Source organism: Artemia sp. Qi Xiang Cuo, chromosome 6 (genome assembly GCF_049724085.1).
Source record: "Artemia sp. Qi Xiang Cuo chromosome 6, ASM4972408v1, whole genome shotgun sequence".
NCBI lineage: Eukaryota > Metazoa > Arthropoda > Branchiopoda > Anostraca > Artemiidae > Artemia > Artemia sp. Qi Xiang Cuo.
The window spans coordinates 10,784,456-10,808,226 of NC_142799.1; the positions used below are offsets into that span (position 1 = coordinate 10,784,456).

The window sequence follows — 23,771 nt, forward strand, 5'->3', positions numbered from 1 at the left end:
ATTTTAAAACAATTATTTTTATTCAGTATAGTAGAACGGTCCAGCAACTATGTCATTGGGAATATTGAGCATGTCAAACCCACAACTATGTCAAATTTTGATTTCATATAGAAAAAAAATATATATAAAATATTTTTCATGAAAATAACTATGTTAATTAAAAAAAAACGAACAGAAATTCATCTAAAAAAAAGCTACTGGAACTTTAAATCAAACATGAATTTCATTATTGAGTTAGTATTAAAACAAAAAAGTCTTACAACGTTTGAGCTATTCATTGCTATTCTCTGATTAATGTATCTTTAGTTCAATGTAGCCTGTTCTAAGAAACAACAAACACAGACTTATATTGTGAACGAAAGTAGCTGTAAACTACATTTGACATCTAGATTAACCTATGTTATTAAAGAAAAAGAAAAACAAGCAAATGTCTTCCATTATTTACGCACAGAAATTTTCACGATGAAACCGTTATATTAATCAGATAAAATGTTATCATTTAATTCCCAGGCCCGCTGGGAATTAAATTATAATTTCTGACAATTAAATGAATTTTTGTTCGTTTTTTTTTATTAACATAGTCATTTTCATAAAAAATATTTGATATCTTTTTTTTTCTATATGAAATCAAAATTTGGCATAGTTGTGGATTTGATATGCTCAATATTCCCAATGACATAGTTGCTGGACCGTTCTACTATACTGAATAAAAAAAAATTGTCTTAAAACTTTAACTAGATGGTCCAAGTCGCTCCTTATAGTTTGTTAGCACGAGCTGTTTATCCGGTGACTTTGGGAAAATTTAGCGCGGGAGGGGGCCTAGTTGTCCTCCATTTTTTTGAAGAAGTCACTTAAAAAGGGCACTAGAACTTTTAATTTTCGTTTCAATGAGCCCTCCCACGATATTCTATGACAACTGGGTCGATATGATCACCCATGGGGAAAAAACAACAATAACAAAAAAAAACAAAAACAACAAATAAACACGCATACGTGATCTTTCTTCTGAAAAAAAAAATATACAAAATTCCACATTTTTGCAGATAGGAGCTTGAAACCTCTACAGTAGGGTTTTCTGAGACGCTGAATCTGATGTTGTGAGTTTTCTTAAGGTTCTATAACTTTTAGGGGGTCTTTTCCCCTTTTTTCGAAAATCTTCCAAAATTTTCTCAGGCACGTAACTTTTGATGGGTCGGAATAAACTTGATAAAACTTATATACTTGAAATCAGCATTAAAATCTGATTCCTTTGATGGATCTTTTGGTATCAAAATCCCGTTTTTTAGAGTTTCGGTTACTATTGAGCCGGGTCGCTCCTTAATTTCCAGATCATGTACTGAATGCAGGTATTTCTCACATTTGAAGTCTTCTAAATTGAATAACGCTGTCTTTATCACATTTTTCTAGTAAGAGTTTATCAGTTGGCACGTTTCCCTTAACATAAACAGCTTGCCCACAGAAAAAACTGCTTATTTCCTGAATTTCCTCTTGTACGTGTTTTATTTCATAGCCATTTTCATTATGTGGTCTTATGGTTTTAACGTAAATGCCGTTTCGATTTATAAAATTTAATGTTGGACTCCATCTTTTTTTTCTCGTACTTATACGTATTGTATCTGACGTTCCATTTATAGCTAAGAACTTCGCGCCGTTGTTCGTCTAGCAGTAAGAAAGCTGCTTTGAAAATAATGCCAGTTAGGAATGTTTCTGACCAATATATTCTGTGTCAATCATATCAAACAATATTATCATAAACGTAGTTGTATTGGTCTCAGGTGTCCTTGTGTTGCAGTGGGATACTAGTAGTAGCAGTAGTAGTATTTCATGTTTTTTGCATGTCATTCATTCTATAATATATGAATTTTCTAATATTTTCGCGATAAAACGTACTTTTGCTGACCATCGTCTTTAAACCAAGACTATAGACTTTACATTGGGAGTCAGATATTTCAATTTAAGAAGCTATTGCCATTCTCTGGAAGTTCAACATTTGAACCATGAGATGTTCAGTGTCCAATCAGAGGTTTCTTAAACTGTGATGTTCATATTCCTAAAAATTAAAATCCAGCTTTATTAAAAAAATGTGCAAAAATGTACCAAAATTAGGTTCGTTTAACTTCACTAACATAATACTTATATTTAATTTTAAGTTACAAGGGGCACAATCCGTTTTTGACGATTCTGAAGACTAAAACCTCACTTTATTAAAAAAAGTATGCAAAAAAGTACCCAATGAGGGCTTGGATCAAACCCAACTTTATTAAAAAATCAATGTTATTAATAAAATCATATATTTGTAAACTGTAATGTTCATATTCCTAAAAATTAAAGTTCAGCTTTATTAAAAATATGCAAAAATGTACCCAATGAGGGCTTGGATCAAAGCCAACTTTATTAAAAAAAAATCAATATTATTAATAAAATCAGATGTTCTTAAAATTGTGATGTTCATAATTTACGATTACTTTTTTAAATCGTATAGAAACATTAATAGAGTTATTGGAAATCATGGTTTAATCTATATATCAGGAAGAAAACATTCCAGCATTTTGGCTGGTATTTGGTGAACCTTCATACACAGAGAGGAGTTTGTCTTTCCCTCTTCACTTCATTCAATTGTACGCGTATATAAGGGATAATATTGAACAAGTATATAGTGTGAGTACGGATATACATACACTACAAGAACTTTTAAAGGAGACAGTGGAATATAATAGTGATAATGGCTTGAATCATTATGTAAAAATAGTGAGAAAAACATGTTGTTAATATTTTTGTATTTTGAAAATAAAAAATGCTTTGAAATAATTTTTAAAAATTTTATTGAAAACGTTAATAGAGAGTTATTAGTTTAAGTTATTATCAGAAGGCTCCTGAAAAACAGTCGTAAGTGTTGGGAGTGAAAAAAGATGAGTACTTTAACTTGTAAAACCGGTTGATGACAAATATTATTAATAAAACCATATACACACCTACGAAAGGTAAAGAAATCTAGCTAAGAAAATTTTATTAATAAAATCAGATTTATTTTAAACTTTGATGTTCATATTTCTGAAAACTAAAACCCTACTTTAAAAAAAATATGCAAAAATGTACCCAATTATTAAAGCAAATCAAGCCACAAGCATATTTCATGTCATTTGAGAAAAAGTTGGAGGGTGAAGGGTAACCTAAAAGGTACCCCGAGGTAGCCTTTGTCCAAAGTTTTATGGTTTACTGAAATTACATAAGCAAGATATTCCCTAAAGGTCATTTGTAGCATCTATGAAAGCCCTATGGTTCCAATATTTGGAAAGTGGTTATGTACAACTTTCAACCCTATGCTTTGTTCCCAAAAAATCATACATATATTGGGCATATAATCAATATCATAGGCAGCACCACTCTATAATACGTAGAAATATCTTTGAAACATTTAAAGAAGCTAATTTCATTCAAAATTAAAAGTTGTAGGGTCCTTTCTAAGAGTAAAAGATATTGGAGTGGAATCAAACCGTCTCTCAAGCCAATTTATTTCCCAGACACATCTTTTTAAAAATTGAGACAACTATTTTTGCCTTTGAAACATTTAAAGAAGCTAATTTGATTCAAAATTAAAAGTTCTAGGGTCCTTTCTAATAGTAAAAGAGATTGGAGTGGAATCAACCCGTCCCTCAAGCCAATTTATTTCCCAGAAACATCTTTTTAAAATTTGAGACGACTATTTTTGTTTAGTTTAGTAGAACAGTCCAGCAACTATGTCTTTAGGAATATTGAGCATGTCAAATTATGGATTCGTTTAGAAACCCCGAGAACAATATATATTATTAAGTTAGATCTTTAAGAGTAAGTTGTGGGAGGATTTTGAACTAACTAGAAAGCATTATGTGTATGCTTTTAGTACTACAACTAAAGTTGCTGTAACTAATGACACTTAGAGTATTAACATGAAACTTCTAGGAAACGTTTAGGGGGCGTTTCAATTAAACGAAAAAACTGTATACATGCTGGTTTTTAAAAATGCATATAAGCAATATCTAGGTCGCTCTATAATATAATCACTTAGGTTACTTTTTCTCAAAATGACAAGAAATATGCTTACGGCTGTACTCGTTCACTTTAAGCCTTTTTTCATCCCTCGATAATAGCTAGAAATCTCTTTGAAACATTTAAAGAAGCTAATTTGATTAAAAATTAGCACTTTCGTCTTCTTTGAGACAGTGACAAACTATCTGCCTTCATTTGAATTAATAACTCTATTTATTTTTTTCAAACTCATCTTAAAAACAAAACTTCACCTTAAATGTCCTTCTGAACTCGAGTCACATAAATAATGAAAGAATATTAAAGAAGGATTAAAGTGAACGAGTACATCCGTAAGCATATTTCTTGTCATTTTGAGAAAAAGTAACCTAAAAGGCATCCCAAGGTAGCTTTTGGCCCAAAGTTTTACGGTTTACCGAAATTACATAGGCAAGGTATTCCCTTAAGGTTAATTGTAACATGTACGAAAGCCCCATGCTTCCGATATTTGGAAAGTGGTTATGTACAGCCTTCAAACCTTTGCTTTATTCTCAAAAATAGTACATATATAATTCACTAGATATAGTGGAAAAACTTAAACCTCCCTAGTCAAAATTTGTAATAAGTATTCAATGTATTTTCAGTTCCGTAATTCTTTTTACCAACAAAAAAATGGTCTCCCTATGAGAGCAATGCTATCCGGATTATTAGCGAACATTTATGTAGAACGGCTTGAAAATTGAGCCTTAAATTCATATTTTTTAAAACATATCTATTGGGGGTGTTATATGGATCATGTAATATCACTCTGGAATTATTGGGAAAGTGGACTTAGGGGCATTCTAGATCACCTCAATACATATGATCGAAATTTATAATTTACCTTAGAAATTGAAAAATGCAAATAAATTATCATTTCTGGATGTATTAATTGTTCGTAGCATTGATAAACTGGATTTTACAATTTACAGAAAACCCACACAAAATAATTGATAACTACATTTTAAATCCAATCACTCTTCCCCCACAAGTTAAAGGAGGTGTTGTTACATCTCATGTCGATCATTCCCTAAACCTTTGCTCTGATTCCTACATCACAGATGAACTAAATTTTATTAGAGTCGTTAGCGAACACAGAATAATAAACTATTCAACGTTTCACGAACGTCTTCAAACTGTATCTATCCGCATTTAAATTAGTCGGTCAAAAATGTGTTCGGAAATAGACGTTTTCGTTGTTTCTTAATTTTTATAGTGACGAAAACTTCTTTTAATATGGATTTTATTGCTGGATATTTGCATGAATAGCTGAAGTATCTAAGATTAGTAAATAGAACAGTCATAATGAGGAAACATTTAGGCCACGGGGAGACTTAAAAAAAAATGATAACATTCTAAATAACATATTTGATAATGAGAGGTAAAAAGTATCGGAATTAGATGTTCATAGCATCTGCTTGTCTAAGTCTCGAAAGATGAGGTCAGAGATGACATTCTGATAACTTTTTTCTTACACATTTTTAACTCTTAATGGAGCCTATATATTGAAAATTGGGGGTATTCTAAAAAAAGTGGGAGAAAGGGGCCCTTAGGAGGTTAGGGGCCTATTGGTGCTTGCGGTCCTTGATGGTTCAAATCCATAATCGTCTCACTAATCCCATACTGTCTACTTGTCTATTATAGCGACCACAGTCGAGAAGTAATGGCAGGTCATCTTGAAGAGTCTATTACTTTCAACTTTTTTAGCATTAAGTCAAAAATTTCTATCTCTTTTATTGTATATTTTATCTTGACAACCCTGCTCGATGGTATCGTCTCACTAATCCCCTATTGTGTACTTGTCTATTATAGCGACCATAGTCGAGAAGTAAAGCCAAGTCATCTTGGTTAGTCTATTGCTTTCAACCTTAAGTCAAAAATTTATGTCTCTTTTGTTGTATATTTTATATTGACAACACTGTTCGATGGTACTTGTGTATTATACAGAGCACAGTCGAGTAGAAAAGCTATGTCAATTTGATGAGTCTATTACTTTCAACTTTTTTAGCGTTAAGTCACAAGTTTTTATCTCTTCAGAGTCTCGCTTAATATTCAAGCATTTATGACGTGTTTCAAAGCTAACATTTCAAGAAAGTCTGGTCTGTGCAGACAAGCATGATCAATATATACAACGCCCCACATGCCATAGCAAATAAAACAGTATTTGATTTCGTCATAGAAGTTAACATACATTCAAACAAACACCTCTGGAAAGTCTGGTCTGATGATGTCACATCGTCCTGGTCGTAATCTAACCCTGTCATTGACCTAGAAAGAGGCACGTGATCTTGTACGTACACGGATTGTAGTCCTCTGATTGGGTTTCATCTTTTAAAAGTCGTATTCTAGCTCATTGGAGGTCAACTATCTTGTCCTGGTTGTAGTCACTGAGCATGTTGCGTTACCCCCGTTAGTATTTCTGACTCCCATGATTGGTCTAGAAAGAGGCACGTGATCTTGTTCGTCCAGTTGTTCGTACCGTTAGTAGGTCAATGATCTTGTACGTATCGTATGTAAATAAGCCTTTCTACTGATGACCTGATAAACAAAAGTTAATACCATTCCCAAAAATTATATCTATGCTCTTTCACAGCCTGGATGCAATTATACTCTTTTGACTTAGTGAAATTTTAAGAACAGAAGTAGTAATAGAAGTAACCCTGAAAATTTGAACTTAATACCCTCAGTTGTTCTTATTATATTGCTGAGATGTCTTATTGGCAACCACCATACAGACGGTGTGTTTTGATTTAATTTTAAAGCAACATTTAATTTTTCAGCATAATGGGCAAATTACATAACTGAGGGGGGTTGACTTGCCCAATAACCTTAGAGATATAGTTACTTGACCACTCAGCTCTCCTGGACAAAATGACTGTCTTAAAATTTTGATTGAAATTGTGTGGAAAATTATGAGCTAAAGAAGAGGGTTGATTACCCTCCGATCATTTTTTATTCTTAAGAGGGCACTGGAACTTTTTAATTTTCGATCAAATTAGCTCCTTTAAAATATCAACGATATTACTAGTTGTGATAGAGCATCGCTTCATGTGTCCGTATATGTCCTATAGTGCTTAAATGCCTTTTCAATTCAAAATTGAAAATGCTTAAAATGCCTTTTCCCTAAAGTTTCAACTTAACGCCATTAGTGTCGTTAGGTACAGTAACCCTAGAAGCAGCATTAAATGAATACGCACAGTGTCTTCTAGCTAGCTCAAAATCCAAAACCTATGAAGGAGGAATTTTCAGAGAATATTTCTGTTATACGAATGACAACCTGCCATCCATATGCAGGTTGTCAAAAGGGCATATCAGCAATATCTTAGGAACAGTTTCGTGTGTGAGATTAAAATTTACAACGCTTGTTGTGGGGGATATTGAACTAACCAAAAGACAATATTTGTATCATTATTCTAATGCTTCTACTCCTACAACTATTGCTACTATTACTACAACTGCTACTTCTATTACTGCAACTAAAGCTGAGACTACTACTATTAACAGTATTTCTACTGCTACTACTATATTTATGTGGTGCTACTACTACAACTAATAAACCTAAGGGTATTAAGGTGAAAATTTAGGGCAATATTGTAACTATGGTATATTGAAATAAATCGAAACACATTATGCCCATACAGATTGTCAAGAGGACGCATCAGCAATGCTTCAGGACTGGTTGATGGTATTAAGATAAAAATTTCATCGTGGGTTGAAGGGGATGTTGAAAAAAAGGTGCTATTTGCATACTGCTACTAATACTACTATTGCTACTACAACTATTGCTGCCCATAATTACTGAACGTTTCAATTATGCTGAAAATTTATGTCTCAAAACTTTGTTTGGATATTTTTTATGGGAAATGATGGATGTGGAAGGGGGGGGAGGTTTCCCTGAAATCACTTTGACTCTTGAAAATAGCGCTATAGCTTCCAATTTAAAATCAAATGAGAACCATCTGAATTTAATACGACCGCCCATTCGTAAATAGCGACGAAGACCACACTGCCTTTCCATCATGTTTATGACCACCCGTTCCATGAAAATCTTATATGCCCCCAGGGCAGAATTTAAAGCCTTTGCCCCCACGGCTCTGGGGGGTTATGTCAACCCGTGAAGTATTGTTATATGTTCTTTGGACTATTTTAAACAAAATTGCCACCGCACATATTTCAATCAGATGCATTTGGTGAAAAGAGGGGTAGTTGGGTGGGGTGCTACTTGACATCCATCAATATTGACTCTTGAAAGGGAAGTAGAATTTCCAATTTCAACCCCCAAGGGGCATTACTTACAACCCTCACCCTCAGGCTCTGGTGGTTAGTAGCAACCTCAAAAGCCTTGTTATATGATATTTGGACTATTTTGAATAAAATGACTGTCTCAAAATATCTATTGGATACAACTCAGGAAAATACTACGTCTTTGTGTGTGGGGGGGGGGATAGCTGTGCTCTGATCACTTTGACTCTTTAAAAGGGCGCTAGAACTTATTATTACCAATCCAATGAACTCCCTCCAAAGCATATACGACCACTACCACTCTTTTTATAAGAGCCTTAAGTGTCCCAAGGGCATAACTTACATTCCTTTCCCTGAGAGCTGTATTGAGGGGGGAGGATGTCTTCCTCACAGACATAGTTTCTGAAACCTTCAACCACGCTGAATAAAATTGTTATCTCCGAATTTTGATTGGAGGTGTTAAGGCAAATGCCGAGCGTCGAGGGGGCCGTTTGCTCTCAAATCAATTTAACTCTTAAAAAGGGTGCTTTAAGTTCCAATTTCAAATCAAATAAGCCCCATCTGATGTTTACACGACCGCCCATACAATAAAAACCTAATATGACCACAAAAAATACCTTACAACCCGATCCCCAGGCCGGGGCGGGGGGGGGTGTCAGCCCTAGAGACATTATTATATGTTCTTTGGACTATTTTGAAAAAATTGCTATATCACAGTTTCGATCAGATTTTTTGGTGAAAGGAGGGGTTGTAGATAAGGGGGGGGGGGCTAAATGCCGTCAATCAATTTTGACGCTTAAAAAGGAAATAGAACTTCCAATTTTGAACCAAATGAGCTTCTTCTAAAGTTAAACAACCTTTCCTTCAATAAAAACCTGAAATACCCCCTGGGCATAACTTACAACCCTTGCCCCCTAATCTCTGATGTTTGTTCCAACCCTAAAAGCCTTGTTATATGATATTTAAACTTTTGAATAGAATGTCAATCTCCAAATTGCTTTTAAATGCATTTAGGGAAATACGACGTGTATGTGTGTTTGGACGGGGAAGCTGCCCTCTGATAACTTTGAATTTTAGAGAGAGCACTAGAGCGTCCGATTACCAATCCAATGAGCCCCCTGCGAAGTTTATATGACCACGCTTTCTATAAAAATCTTTTGTGCCCCCGGGACATAACTTACATCCCTTGCCTTCAGGACTGGGGGGTTTTCTTATCCTCAAAAGCAAAATTTTCAGACTTTTTCAAATACGTTGAACAAAATGGCTATTTCAACATTTTGATTGGAACTGTTTGGGGAAATGATGCCCGTTGGGGGGGGGGATCATTGGTCCTCTGATTACTCAAGATTAGTAAGAAAAGGCACTAGTCCTCTCAGTTTCCAAACGAATGAGCCCTTTTTGAAGCATCTACGGCAAAACTTTCTATAAAAACCTTATATACCCTAAGGGTATAACTTAAGACCCTTATCCTGAGGGCTAAGGGGGGGGGAGGGGTTTTCATCCTCAGACATAATTTCCAGATTTTCCAATTACGTTGAACAAAATGGCCAAATCAAAATTTTGATCGGAAATATTTGGAGAAATGATGGGTGGGGGGGATTCTTCCTCCAATTAATTTCGACTATTCAAAAGGGCGATAGCCCTCTCAATATCCAATCGAATGAGTCCTTTTTGAAGTTTTTACGACAACGCTTTCTATAAAAAATCTTATATGCCCGTAGGGCATAACTTACAACATTTTCCCTGAGGGCTGTGGGGGGGGGGTGTCATACACGAAGACTTAATTTCCAGACCCTTCAACTACGTTCAACAAAATAGCTCTATCAAAACGTTTATCGGAAGTGGTTGGGGAAATGATGGGCGTGGGGGGCATTCGCCCCCCGATCGCTTTTGACTATTAATAAAGGCTCTAGCCCAGACAATTTCCAATTGAATAAGCCCTTTTTGAAGTTTCTACGACAACACTTTCTATAAAAACAATATATGCCCTCAGGGCATAACTTACAACCCTTGCCCTGAGGGCTGCGTGGGGGGGGTGCCGTCCTCAAAAACCCAATTTCCAAATATTTTAACGACGTTGAACAAAATGGCTATCTCAAGATTTTGATTGAATGGGTTTTGGGAAAGAGTGGGCGTGAGAGGGGGGTTTATTATCCTCCAACCAATTTTGACTATTAAAAAGGCACTAGCCCTTTCAATTTTCAATCGGATGATCCCATTTGGAAGTTTCTACGACAACGCTTTCTATAAAAATCTTATATGCCCCCAGGGTATAAATTACAACCCTTTCCCTGAGGGGTATGGGGGGGTTGTCATCCTCAAAGACGTAATTTCCAGAACTTGCAACTAAGTTGAACAAAATGGCTATCTCAAAATTTTGATTGGATGTGTTTGGGGAAATGGTCGGTATGAGAGGGGGTTTGTTGCCCTCCAATCACTTTTGACTGTTAAAAAGAGCACTAGCTCTTTCAATTTCCAATTGAATGAGGTCTTTTGAAGTTTTTACGACATCACTTTCTATAAGAACCTTATATTCACCCAGGGCATAACTTACAACCCTTGCCTTGAGGGCTGTGGGGGGAGGTTCATCCTCGAAGACATAATTTCCAGACCTTTTAACTACGTTGAACAAAATGATACTCAAAATTATGATTGGATATATCTGGGGAAATGGAGGGCGTAGAGGGGGGTTAGCTGCCCTCCAATCACTTTCGACTATTAAAAAGAGCATTAGCCCTTTCAATTTCCAGTCGAATGAGTCCCTTTTTGAAGTTTTTATGACAACAATTACTATAAAAACCTTATACGCCCCCAGGGCATAACTTACAATCCTTGCCCTGAGGGCTCTAAGGGGCTTGTCATCCTCAAAGACCTAATTTCCAGAACTTTCAACTATGTTGAACAAAATGGCTATCTCGAAATTGGGATTGGATGTGTTTGGGGAAATGGTTGGCGTGAGAGGGGGTTGGTTGCCATCCTATCACTTTCGACTATAAAAAAGGGCACAAGCCCTTTAAATTCCCCTGAAGTTTCTACGACAACGCTTTCCATAAAAATCTTATATGCCCCAGGGCATAACTTACAACTCTTGCCCTGAGGGCCGTGGGGTGATTGTCTTCCTCAAAGACATAATTTCTGGAACTTTCAACAACGTTGAACAAAATGACTATCTCAAAACTTTGATTGAACGTGTTTCTGGAAATGGTGGGCGTGAGGGGGGGGGGGTTAGTTGCCCTACAATCACTTTCGACTATTAAAAAGCACTTTAGCCCTTTCACTTTCGAATCGAATGATCCCTTTTTGAAGTTTCTGCGACAACGCTTTCTATAGAAACCTGATATGTTCCAAGGGTATAACTTACAACCCTTGCCCTGGGGGGTTTGGGGGACGGTTGTCATCCTCAAAGACCTAATTTCCAAAACTTTCCCCTACGTTGAACAAAATGGCTTTCTCAAAATTTTGATTGCATGTGTTTTGGGAAATGGTGGGAGTGAGTATTATTAAGGGCACTAGCATTCTCAATTCATAATTGAATTAACCTTTTTGAAGCTTCTACGACAACACTTTCTATAAAAACCTCATATGCCCCCAGGGCATACCTCATAATCCTTGCGGTGAGGGCTGTGAGGGGCTTGTCATCCTCAAAGACCTAATTTCCAGAACTTTCCACTACGTTGAACAAAATGCCTATCTCAAAATTTGGATTAGATATGTTTTGGGGAAATGGTTGGCTAGAGAGGGGGGTTAGATGCCCTCCAATCGCTTTCGACTATAAAAAAGGGCACAAGCCCTTTCAATTTCCAATCGATTTCGTCCTTTCTGAAAATTCTTCGACAACGCTTTCCATAAAAGTCTTATATGCCCCCAGGGCAAAACTTACAACCCTTGCCCTGAGGGCTGTGGGGTGATTGTCATCCTCAAAGACATAATTTTCGGAACTTTCAACAACGGTGAACAAAATGACTATCTCAAAACTTTGCTTAGTTGTGTTTGGTGAAATGGTGGGCGTGAGAGGGGGATTATCTACCCTACAATCACTTTCGACTAAAAAGTCCTCTAGCCCTTTCAATTTCCAATCGAATGAGCCCTTTTCGAAGTTTCTACGACAACGCTTTCTAAAAAAAACCTTAACTGCCCCCAGGGTATAACTCACAAGCCTTGCCCTGGAGGGTTGGGGGGGGGTGTCATCCTCAAGGACCTAGTTTCCGAAACGCTCAACTATGTAACGTAGTTAACGTAGTAACGTGCTACAAATGACCACGGTTCTCTATAAAAACCTTAACTGCCCCCAGGGTATAACTCACAAGTCTTGCCCTGGAGGGTTTGGGGGGGTTGTCATCCTCAAGGACCTAGTTTTCGAAACGCTCAACTATGTAACGTAGTTAACGTAGTAACGTGGTACAAATGATCACGGTTCTCTACGTCCCGAAGAAGAACCAGCTTTAAACGATGGAAACTTCCGTGCTGTTTTGAGAATGAGAATGCGATGTGGTGATGACGAGCTGAAATAGCATTTTACAAAAATATGGGAAATGGGATGTATCTGTCCCAGTTGTGCAAACTGAGCTTATTGGTGTTTGTGGAAAGATGATTCAAGCTGATATTGTTAAATGGGTAAACGAAAGTGTGTGCTATTCGGTTTTATCAGATGGAACATCTGACATAAGATTCACAGAGCAGCTGTCCATTTTTGTTCGGTATGTTTCAAACAGAGCTTTGCGCGAAGATTTTCTTGGGTTTGTTCCCGTTTTAGATTTAACCGGACAAGGCCTGGCCACCACAATATTAGAAACCCTGAAAAACCATGATTTGGAATTAATAAGCTTGTAGGACATGGATATGACGGAGCAGCTGCTATGAGTGGGTGCCTGAGAGGCACTCAAGCTTGGATTAGACAGCAGTATTCATCAGCGATTTATGTCCACTGTGGAGCATATACCCTCAACCTGGCGATCGCTTCAGCTTGCTCTATTCCAGTCATGAAAACTTGTTTTGGGACAATATCTCTGATCTGCAACTTTGAGTACCCAGGTACTCAAAGACAGAATTCGACAATGCATGCCAGAATCTAGAAAAACTACTCTCATTACCCTTTGTGATACACGGTAGGTAGAGAGGCACGATGCCTTTAACCGCCTTGCGGAGCTCTATAAGCCAGTTTTAGAAGCACTGGAAGAGCTTCAAGAAGGAAACGTGAATACTGAGACTTCCGCAAAGGCCAACAGTTAGCAAACTCAATGGAGCACGGACAGTTTCCGACCAGTTTATTCGTAGCGAAAGAACTCTTTGGTCTTACGTTGCCGAAGTGTAAAGTTCTTCAAGCTGTTGACTCTGACTTGGCGCTTGCATGCGACCTCGTTGAAACTGTGGTGCAGACAGTTGTGGGCCTACACGAAGACGCAGATTCTTCATTCGACTCGTTGTATTCATAAATTGAAGATTTTGCAAGAGAACTGAAGATAGAATTGACGTTTCCAAGAGTTGGTCGTCGTTGAAACGACCACTATGACATCGGTTCGCCGAAAGAACCGTCCAGAGCTTCCATATACATTCCATTCATGGACTACTTCATGTCAGAACTCAAGGAGAGAGTTATGGTGCATCGTACAATTTTGACAACTTTAAGCGGCTTCATACCTAAAACTTGTCTGACGCAGAAATCAGTGAGAATACTGATATTTACTCCGACATTTTACCAGAGCCAGATGCGCTAAGCCACGAACTGAAATTGTGGAAAGCGAAGTGGCAGAACGTTAACAACAAAGAAAGACCAGTCTCGGCTTTGGCCGCACTTGATACGTGCAATGCTGATTTCTTTCCAAACATCAGCCACCTTCTTACAATTGTAGCTACTTGGCCTGTTTCAACTGCTACACCGGAAAGGAATTTCTCTACCTTGCGACGGCTTAAGACATAGCTACGAAATACAACCAGTGAAGAACGTTTGACAGGTCTAGTCTTACTGTCAGTGCACAGGAATGTTGCTATTGGCATTGAGTTATTGACATGCTCGCGACTCAAAATACACTTCGAATTGATTTTTTTCTGTGAACTAATTTTGTAAATATTACGTTTTATAACTTCCATATAAAGTATTTTATGTTCCTATCTATTGTCTTCTTTTACCGTTAGACATGGATTAGGTCCAACCCAAGGAGAACCCCCCCCTCGAAATAATTTCCTGGATACGGCCTTGTCTACGTTGAATAAAATGGATATCTTCAAATTTTGATTGGATGTGTTTGGGAAATGGCGGGCGGTAGAGGGGGTTAGTTGCCTTCCAATCACTTTAGACTATTAAAAAGGGCACTAGCCCTTTCAATTTCCAATTGAATGAGCCCTTTTTGAAGTTTATACGACAACGTTTTCTATGAAAACCTTATATGTCCCCAGGGCATAACTTACAACCCTTGCCCTGAGGGCTGTGGGGGGGGGAGGGGGTTGTCTTCCTCAAAGACATAATTTCCGGACTTTTCTACTACGTTGAACAAAATGGCTATCTCAAAATTTTGATTGGATGTGTTTGCGGAAATGGTGGGCGCGGGACAGGGTGTTAGTTTTCCTCTAATCACTTTTGACTATTAAAAAGGGTACTAGCCCTTCCAATTTCCAATTGAATGAGCCCTTTTCAAAGTTTCTGCGACAACTCCTTCGATACGAAGTGCCCTGGTCTAAAAGAAAAAAAAAGAAAAAAAAATAATACATTGTGCCAACATCGTTCTTTACTTAGGCAGCACTATTGCGCTGCATGTGATAAAATTACACTTACAATAAAAGGAGATCTTTCAAACTATAGTTAAAAATCAAAAAAGTCTCAGAATCATTACTTCAACGAATTGAGGATGAGCATCGAATCAACATGTGAGGTTAGAGCAATTTTTTCTGTTTTAAAAATTCCCTATTGTGTTACTTGTTGTAGGTTTTCAGCTAACAAACCTCTAGATTGTCTGCAAAGTTTAACCCTTCCTCTGCTTCTCCGTAACTCTTCATCTGTTCGATTCTGTTTAACTCTTCAATAGGTTTGATTGCTACATTAATGCTCTGGAATATGAGCCTTCTATCAATCGCATTATATATTGCTTCTTATATTTTGTGGTTAATATGCTAAGGTTTTATTCCCGCTTTTGTTTAATACTTTGCTCTTTGTGCTTATTCTTAGGGAGAAGAATATAATGACCAGCGACTGAACGATCTCGCTCTTTTTCCAAATGGTAGTTTCCGTCCTATATTTTCAAGATCTTCAAAGGAGAAACATCTAAACTGTAATATTTGCAACACCCTCGTCATTGGAAGGCCCGTGTACGAGCATATTAATGGGGAGGGACATACCAAGGCTTTGAGTGATTTAAACGGTAAGTGTAAGACGAGCTTGAGGCTTGGACTGTTCTTGATTTCGCTTCGTCTGCCAGATCTTTTGTCACCCGAGAAAAAGAAGTCTTCATGTGATTACTATTCGATTTGATTCTGGTTTGGAGAAAAAGTTGACAAATTTGCTTCTCTGGCTGAAACTTGTGTTTAAAATGAGTAAAAAAGTTCCTTTATTATGCAAAATTAAAAGTATTCAATTGGTTTTCTTTTTAAACAGTTATTCTTCTTTATTTCTTTTTTTATGGGGTATTTGGGGGTTTTGGGGGGCATTTGGGGGCCCGGGGGCCTTTGGGGCCCACTGGGGTTGGGGGAACCCTTTGGGGTTGAGGTTGGGGACCTCACATGATTGTTCAAATGGAACTTGTGCATTATAACGACCACAGAGTTTCACCCTCAAATCATCTTCTAAATCATCTTCTAATATCATCTTCTAAAATGCCTCAAACGGTTTCGCTTAAATCATCTTCTAAAATGTCTCAAAACACTTTCGCCCGAATAATCCCTAAACGTAATTTCTGCGTGTTCCTTTTGTTTTGGCATTCTTGCGCTGTCACATTTGAAATTCCCAGGAAACCATTTTCGGAGTTAATCTCTTCATCTCTAAGATGTTCTAGGTTACACTATTATGGCTTTGATAGAATATCAATTTATCTTTAAGTCTAATGACCTGAGAAGCCATATTTAAAAATAGAATATTAATTTATCTCTTTAGAGTCCCGCATAATTCCCCTTAGAAACAACAAATGAATTCCCCTTTCGTGAATAAATAATTCCCTTTAGAAACAACAAATAAATTCCCCTCGAGTCGATCAATACATTCCCCTCGATTATGCAAATCAATTTCTCAGAATTCTCTCCCCTTCGTGGATCGATAATCCTTGAATAAATTATGTGTATCTCGGAGATATTAGGGCCTTTCTACTTATATTTATTACTAATAGAAACGTTCGGAAATAAATTTAAAAGTTCTAGCTCCCTTTTGAAGTAACCAAAAAAATTGGAGGGCCACTAGGCCCCTCCCCCGCCCCTTTTTTCTCAAAATTGTCCGATCAAAATTTTGAGAAAGCCATTTAGCCAAGAAATTAAAACTAATATGCAAATTCGGTTTTAATAAATTCATGTACGGTGAACCAAATTCAAAACCTGCATTAATTCAAAAACGTTGAGAAATTAAATCAATTTTTTTTAACTAAAAGTAAGAAGCGACATTAAAGCCTAAAACGAACATAATTTATTCGGTATATGAAAGGGGCGGTCACCTCCTGAAAGCCCCGCTCGTTACGCTAAAGTTTGACTCTTTCTCACAACTCTACTTTTTAAAACAATAAACTACTTTAACGTAAAGAGCAAGGCATTGAGGAGGGGATAGCTCCTTTTATATACGGAATAATTTCTGTTCGTTTAAGTTTTAATGCCGCTCCTAACTTTCAGTTTAAAAAAATTGCTTTTTATTTAATTCCGCGAAAAGAATCGAGTTTCAAATTAGCAAAATAGATGTTCAAAAACATGTTTCTACCAGCAATCGTATCGAAAGCAAGAAGTTTTGGATCTCCTGCTCACTAGTTATCCGCTTTCTTGCGGCTCTGCTGCTTACTACCTTGCCAATCAATGTTTCGTTTTTCATTTAAGAGGCAGTTCAGATCAATATGTCGTTCCAAGTTTCTAGGCTTTTTGTGGTCTACGCGTTAAAATAGACTAAATTAAGATTGATATGTTTCCCGTGTATTATTTTTTATTGTTTTTTTGTCCTGGTTTTATCTCATAGAAGGGATATTTGTAAGCATTCGAAATTGCTTTACTCAATCAGAAGTTGAAAGATCTTGTGCCCGTCTTAAGGTTTCACAGTGATCAATAATGATTAGCCGAAAAGTAGTATGCTCGTTGTTGTTGTAACGCCTGTTCGGTAGTCTACGCGTTAATAAACCCCTATGTATGTGCTGAAGCCTATTTGAGATAGCTTATTCGATTTGGGAAAACTTATTCGATCAGAAGCAAAAAGCTTTCTAGCCCTTTCTAGGGGTTGAAAATACTTTAGATGCAACCAACATCCCCTTACGTTCCTCCCCCCCGTACCTTTACAATGGATTGTAAGTCCATGGTTTGAGATTAAAACTGGATTTGTGACCCCTCCAAACTTCCCTCCTCGGCCTCCAACTCTGTAGCTTAAAATTAATTTTCGCCTTATTTGAACTGTAACTATGTAAAGACTTCCATTATGTCAGATGGGTGGGGATCATATGGCTTACAGAATATTTGCATTTGATTTTGAAAAAGAACCCTTTTATCGCTTTACTCAATTCTTTAGTTTTAGCCTCCTCTACTAAAATTTAAGTCTCTTGTACCCCTCCTAACTAAGGAAAACTGAACTGACTGGTTAGGTTTTTAAATGCTTGTCAATCTATTTTTCTTTCTTCTTATTTATTCTAAGACTTTATTCAATGATATCACCTCTTCACGGGCTTTGACGCATGATTTCTCTACAAACCCTTGGATTTAAGATCCCACTATAACTGCACAACGAGGAAAAGAAAGAGCACTGGAAAGCATAAGTATCGTTCACCATTCTTCTAGTTTAAATCAAACCAATATTGTCTGTATATTTCAATTTTGATATTTAAATTTTTTTAATATTTAAAATGCAGGATAATTTTAACGGTAAACAAATATGTGCGACGAATTCCCCCATTGAAGGGGATTTTATAGGCTCCTGCTTCTACCTCTTCATTTATTTCAACTTGTATTTCAACTGAAGTCAAATAACGTAAAAACTATGTCTCTTGACTTGGGGCTTAGGGGGTCAATTTGGAAGTAAGTCGTTTTTTTTTTTCTAGAATTTTAAATGTTCAAACAATTTCAGATGTGGGGGTTGCCATTAGAAGTGCCGAATCTTCTTTCGTCAGGAAGTTCCAAGTTTCTCCAGAAATTCCTATCACAAGGATACATAGAGGTAAGTGGGACTGTTCCAAATATTTAACACATTTTTAATATTGTCCCTCCGTGGCTCCTGTTCCGTAAATTCCGCTCGTTGGCTGTCTCTTTATGGCTGTCTCTTTTTACCCCTCCCTTATTTCATTGAAATTATGCGTACGCGCCTTATTATCTAAAAATATCAATGAACGCAAAGGTAATACATAAGAAAAAAAAGGAATTAGCCTGCTGTAACAAAGTTGCCACTCAGCATCTCAATCTTACAGCTCCTCGCCCACGAAAGTAATAACTAAAAGCTTTCTAATATTGGCAAACATTATGTGTATGAAAGAAAATTCCCTGTAAAACCCTGAATATGAAATTAAAAGCGAACAGCAAGTACAATTTTAATTATAATTAAAAAGACTTCATGAACTCCTCATCCGCAAAACGTCACAACAAAAAGATTTTTACTATTGGCAAACATTATATGACTGAAGGTAACCTTTCTGAAATACCATCAACTAAAATTATAGCCAACAGAATGTTAAATTAAATTACAATTAAAAGAAATTATCAAATGAAAGGGAAGGGTGACATTGGAACACAAAACGAACATAAATTATACTGCATATGAGGGGTTGCCCACGGCCCCTTAACTCCCATATCATTATTTGCTCTCTAAACTCTCTCTAATCATTTTGCTCTTTTAAAACAAGAGCAGTGTGAAAACCAGTTTTTTGCTTTCAAAGATTGAGTAGCTTTTTTATTTGGATTTGCTTTAAGCAATTAAACTTCCAGCTTAAGTATTTGGAAAGGCAATCAGCCGATAAAAAGCGTTTGAATTTTTTTTTTCTGTTCGTGTTAATATTTGTATTTCTTTTATTTAAAAAAACTCCTTATTCAAACCAAAAATAGTTTATGAAAAGAGAAAATATATATATTTTTTTTGCTTTTGAAATTTGTATTAATCTCAAATCATACTACCGTTTATCTGAATGATACAAAAGGCTATGGAAATCACAAAGCATTTGTGGAATACATGGGTAACATGTGTTTTGCTTAAAGATGTTCATATTGCAATCTTAGTTTAAGATTAGTCCTTATCAATCTCAACATCAACAACCGTGAAGTATTTGAGGGTACTCAAGTACTTTCAGACCAGAGTTCATTGCAATAACAACTTTGTTAAAAAAAAATGCTCACTGCAACAATTTTGAATTGTTCAAGGAATTCTACTGTTCTGAAATACCACCCAGCAGCTGAAATTTTAAACAAGAAAACCACGGAGTCTATTGAATTGCCTTTCATTTTGTACGGCCAGATTTTCTGATTAACGAAAAAACATATACAGATAGGGGCATTTCAGCTCTGTATAAAAATTGTCCAAACAAAGTTCTGAAGGGCCACAATCATGCCACAATAAATTTTCATAGACATCTCAAGGTGAGTTTAATCTCTAGAGCTAGCTTCTTTTCTGGTGACGAATGCTTTGACAATAGTGACAAAGAAACTGCCGCAAAAATTCAGAGAACCATGAATATGAAGAAATTACTGCGAAGGTGGAGGTTCTTTCCTATGTTGCTGATAGGCAAAAAGAACTAACCATGCTAAAAAAAAACACCCAAGAGTAATGAAAGTGTTAAAAAAGTTTATACTGCATAATTCCTATGTCTGCACCAGCAGAGTGACTGTTTCCGGCTGGTGAAGGAACCTTTACCCCCAAACATAACATGCATTGAGATGCCATGTTTGATTAACTACGATTGAAGGGAGCACGCTACAACTCCAATTAAATTGTTATGTTGTATTAAGTGACGAATGGCACGTTTGATATTGGTTTTACTATCTAGTATTCTGACATTTGAAATGAACCGTTCATTGTTTAACGGTTCCTGTATCTGGTAATAGAAGTAGAAAACGATGTCTATTTTCTTTGCTAAGTACCTTTTTGACAGGGTTCAGAAGCAGGTATATGAGTGCAAGCATTTTACTTCTGACAACCAGCACATATCATGATTAAATAAAAAGAACATGTTTTTTCCACTGAAAGTAAGGAGTAACATTAATACTTAAAATGAACAGAAATTATTACGTATATGAAGGGGTTTGCCCCTTAGTCAATACCTCGCTCTTTACGCTAAGGTCGAATTTTGTTCCAATTCTTTAAGAATGACCCCTGAATCATAAAGGCCGTTTATTTAGAATAAATTGCTCTTTTGAAAGTACTAAAAAAAACTACCGCAAAGAGCGAGGTATTGACGAGGGGGCAAACCCCCTTATATACATAATAACTTCTGTTTGTTTTAAGCTTTAATTTTGCTCCTTACTATCGGTTGAAAAAACCTGTTTTTCAAATTTAATTTATTGGGATTTTAAATGCTTATTTTCCTAACACACCTTTTGATTTAAGGCAATCAAAATTTTCCAGATTTTAACCGGAAGTTATTAACTTATTAATATAACAGTCTTATCGCGTTGTAAGGTAATTTTATTCGTAATAGATTTCGAGATATTAAATATTTAGTTTTACCAACACATCGCCCTTTTGATTCGGGAACATAAATAGTTTTGAATTTTTTTACCGCAAATGATCTACTCAAATATATTACTTATAACGTGACTTTTACTAAGTTGTAACCACCTCTACCACCATGATAAGATAATATTATTAGTGACGAATTTCGAGATATTCCTATGCTTTTAAAAATCCAGAATATAATTTGTACTTTACTGAAAAAAAATTAAATGAATTTACTGAAAAAAATGTGTAATACATATGCTTATATTTATCCCTTAAAATTTTAATAATATTTAATTTATTAAAATTACAAAAGTGAAAACATTATAAAAAAAAATCAGCAAAGTGTAAATTATGCTCTGGCCTTGGGAAGCCATAGGGGTTTTGAACAATGCTGAATAAAATAGTTCTCTTCAAATTTTGATTGGGTGTTTAATATAAATATGCTGATATTTATCCCTTAAAATCATAATTAATTTTTGATTCCTTAAAGTTATAAAAATAAAAACATTTAAAAGAGTTTTTTTAGTAAAGTAAAAACTATATTAAGGCTTTTAGAAAGCATAGGGTTTTAAAGCCCTACTCATATTCATTTCTGCTCGTTTTGAGTTTGACTCTGTTATTTATTTTAATTTCTGTTTGTTTTGGATTTCACTTATCTATTGATATTGATTTGTGGTAGTTGTATGCTTGGTAGATTGTTTGATTCTATTTTTGTTCATTTTTGGTTTAATGGAGTTTTTTTTGAAAAACTTGTTTCGTGGAAAGTTTTTAAATTAATTTCTGTTCGTTTTATATTGACATAGTCTTTTTCAGGAAAAAGACTGAGCCTTTATCTAAAGTTAAACAACCATCCCTTCCATAAAAACCTTAAATACCCCCTGGGCATAACTTAAAACCCTTGCTCCGAATCTCTGGTTTTTTTTCAACCCCAAAAGCCTTGTTATATGAAATTTACAATATTTTGAATAGAATGGCTATCTCAAAATTTCTATTAGATGCATTTCGGGACAATACGACATATGTGTGTGTGTGTGTGGGGGGGGGGGGGGCGGGGAAGGTAGTTGCTGTCCGATCACTTTGAATCTTAAAAATTACAGTAGAGCGTCTGATTACCAATCCGAAGTTTATATGACCATGCTTTCTATAAGAACCTTATATGCCCCCAGGGCACAACTTACGACCCTTGCCCTGAGGACTGGGGGATTTGTTATACTCAGACATTTTGTATTTTTTGTATTTTGTGTGGATTTTTGTATTTTTTGCCAGAAGAAAGATTACGGATGCGTCTTTATCCCCCCCCCAGGGGTGATCGTATCGATACAGTAGTCCTATAATATTGTGAGAGGGCTCATTCGATCAGAAATTAAAAGTTCTAGTGCCCTTTTTAAGTGACCCAAAAAATTGGAGGGCAACTTGGCCCCCATCCGCGCTTAATTTTTCCCGAAGTCACCCAATCAAAATTTTGAGACAGCCATTTTGTTCAGCATAGTCAAAAATCTAATAAACATGTCTTTGAGGATGACCTTTATCCCCCACAGTTCCCGATGGAAGGGCTACAAGTTATGAACTTTGCCCATTGTTTACATATAGTATTAGTTAATGGGAAGTATAGAGACGTTTTCAGGATGGTTTTTTTCTCTGATAGGAGGGAGTATCGGAGGAGGGGGTTACATGGGAGGATATTTACATGGAAAATTTTTCCTTTGGGGAAGGGACATTTCTATGAAGGGGGCGCCGGATTTCCCAGCATTATTTAAAAAACCATCAGAAATTCAATAAAAAACAAGTTTTTTCAACTGAAAGTAAGGAGCAACATTAAAACTTAAAACGAACAAAAATTAATACGTATATGAGGGGGTCTGCCTCCTAGTCGATACCTCGCTCTTTACGCTACAGTTTTTTTTTTAGTACTTTCAAAAGAGTAATTTAGTACTATTCTAATTAAACGGCCTTTGTGATTCAGAGATTTGTGATTTGAATGAAATTTGAACTTTAGCGTAAAGAGAGAGATATTGACTAGAGGGAGAACCCCCTCATATACTTAATAATACGTATATACGTAAGAAAAAAATAAGCGACACGGCTCAATAGTAGTCGAAACTTTAAAAAACGGAATTTTGATGTCAATAAATATATCAAAAGAATGGGCTTATAATGCTGATTCTAAATATATAAATAAATCTTTAATCTTTATTTTACCTCTCACAAGGCCGCAGATTCAGTCATTTCAAGGTCCAAGGAATTAATCGTTGAGGGTTCCAAAATCTTTGCCACTTCAAAAGAAGTAGAAAAGTCCTATAAATACGTGGTTTATGGTGTTGACACCGGTATAGCAATAGAGGAATTTACAGCTGAACTAATTGATTCTTCGGGTCATCCGGTCCAACCACCAACAGCCACAAGACTCGGCTTGAATAAGGATGGTAATCTTATAGCCAGTCGCTCAGTGCTCATTGTATGCAAAATGAGTTGCAAAGAGAAGTTTTTTTGTATGGCAAAGCCCTTGGCCATAAGTCTTATAAACCAAAGCCCCTACAATGTACAGTTGGCCTAGCTCATGATCATAGCAAAAATAATTGTAAACAGTCACTCCAATCATGTCGAAAATGTGGTAAACCTAGCCAAGTTACAGAAATTTGCACCGAGAAAGACGCCTATTGTAAAAATTGTAATAATAAGGGGCACAAGT

General features: G+C 36.2%; 1 protein-coding gene across 1 annotated transcript in view; it reads left to right on the forward strand.

Moving 5' to 3' along the window:
• LOC148950856 (uncharacterized) overlaps positions 1–23,771 on the forward strand; it is a 198,549-nt gene that overhangs the window by 37,817 nt on the left and 136,961 nt on the right. The window contains exons 8-9 of the mRNA XM_089090933.1: positions 15,443–15,635; positions 18,509–18,598. Of these exons, the coding sequence (XP_088947059.1) occupies positions 15,443–15,635; positions 18,509–18,598 (283 nt within the window). The remainder of the gene's footprint in view (positions 1–15,442; positions 15,636–18,508; positions 18,599–23,771) is intronic.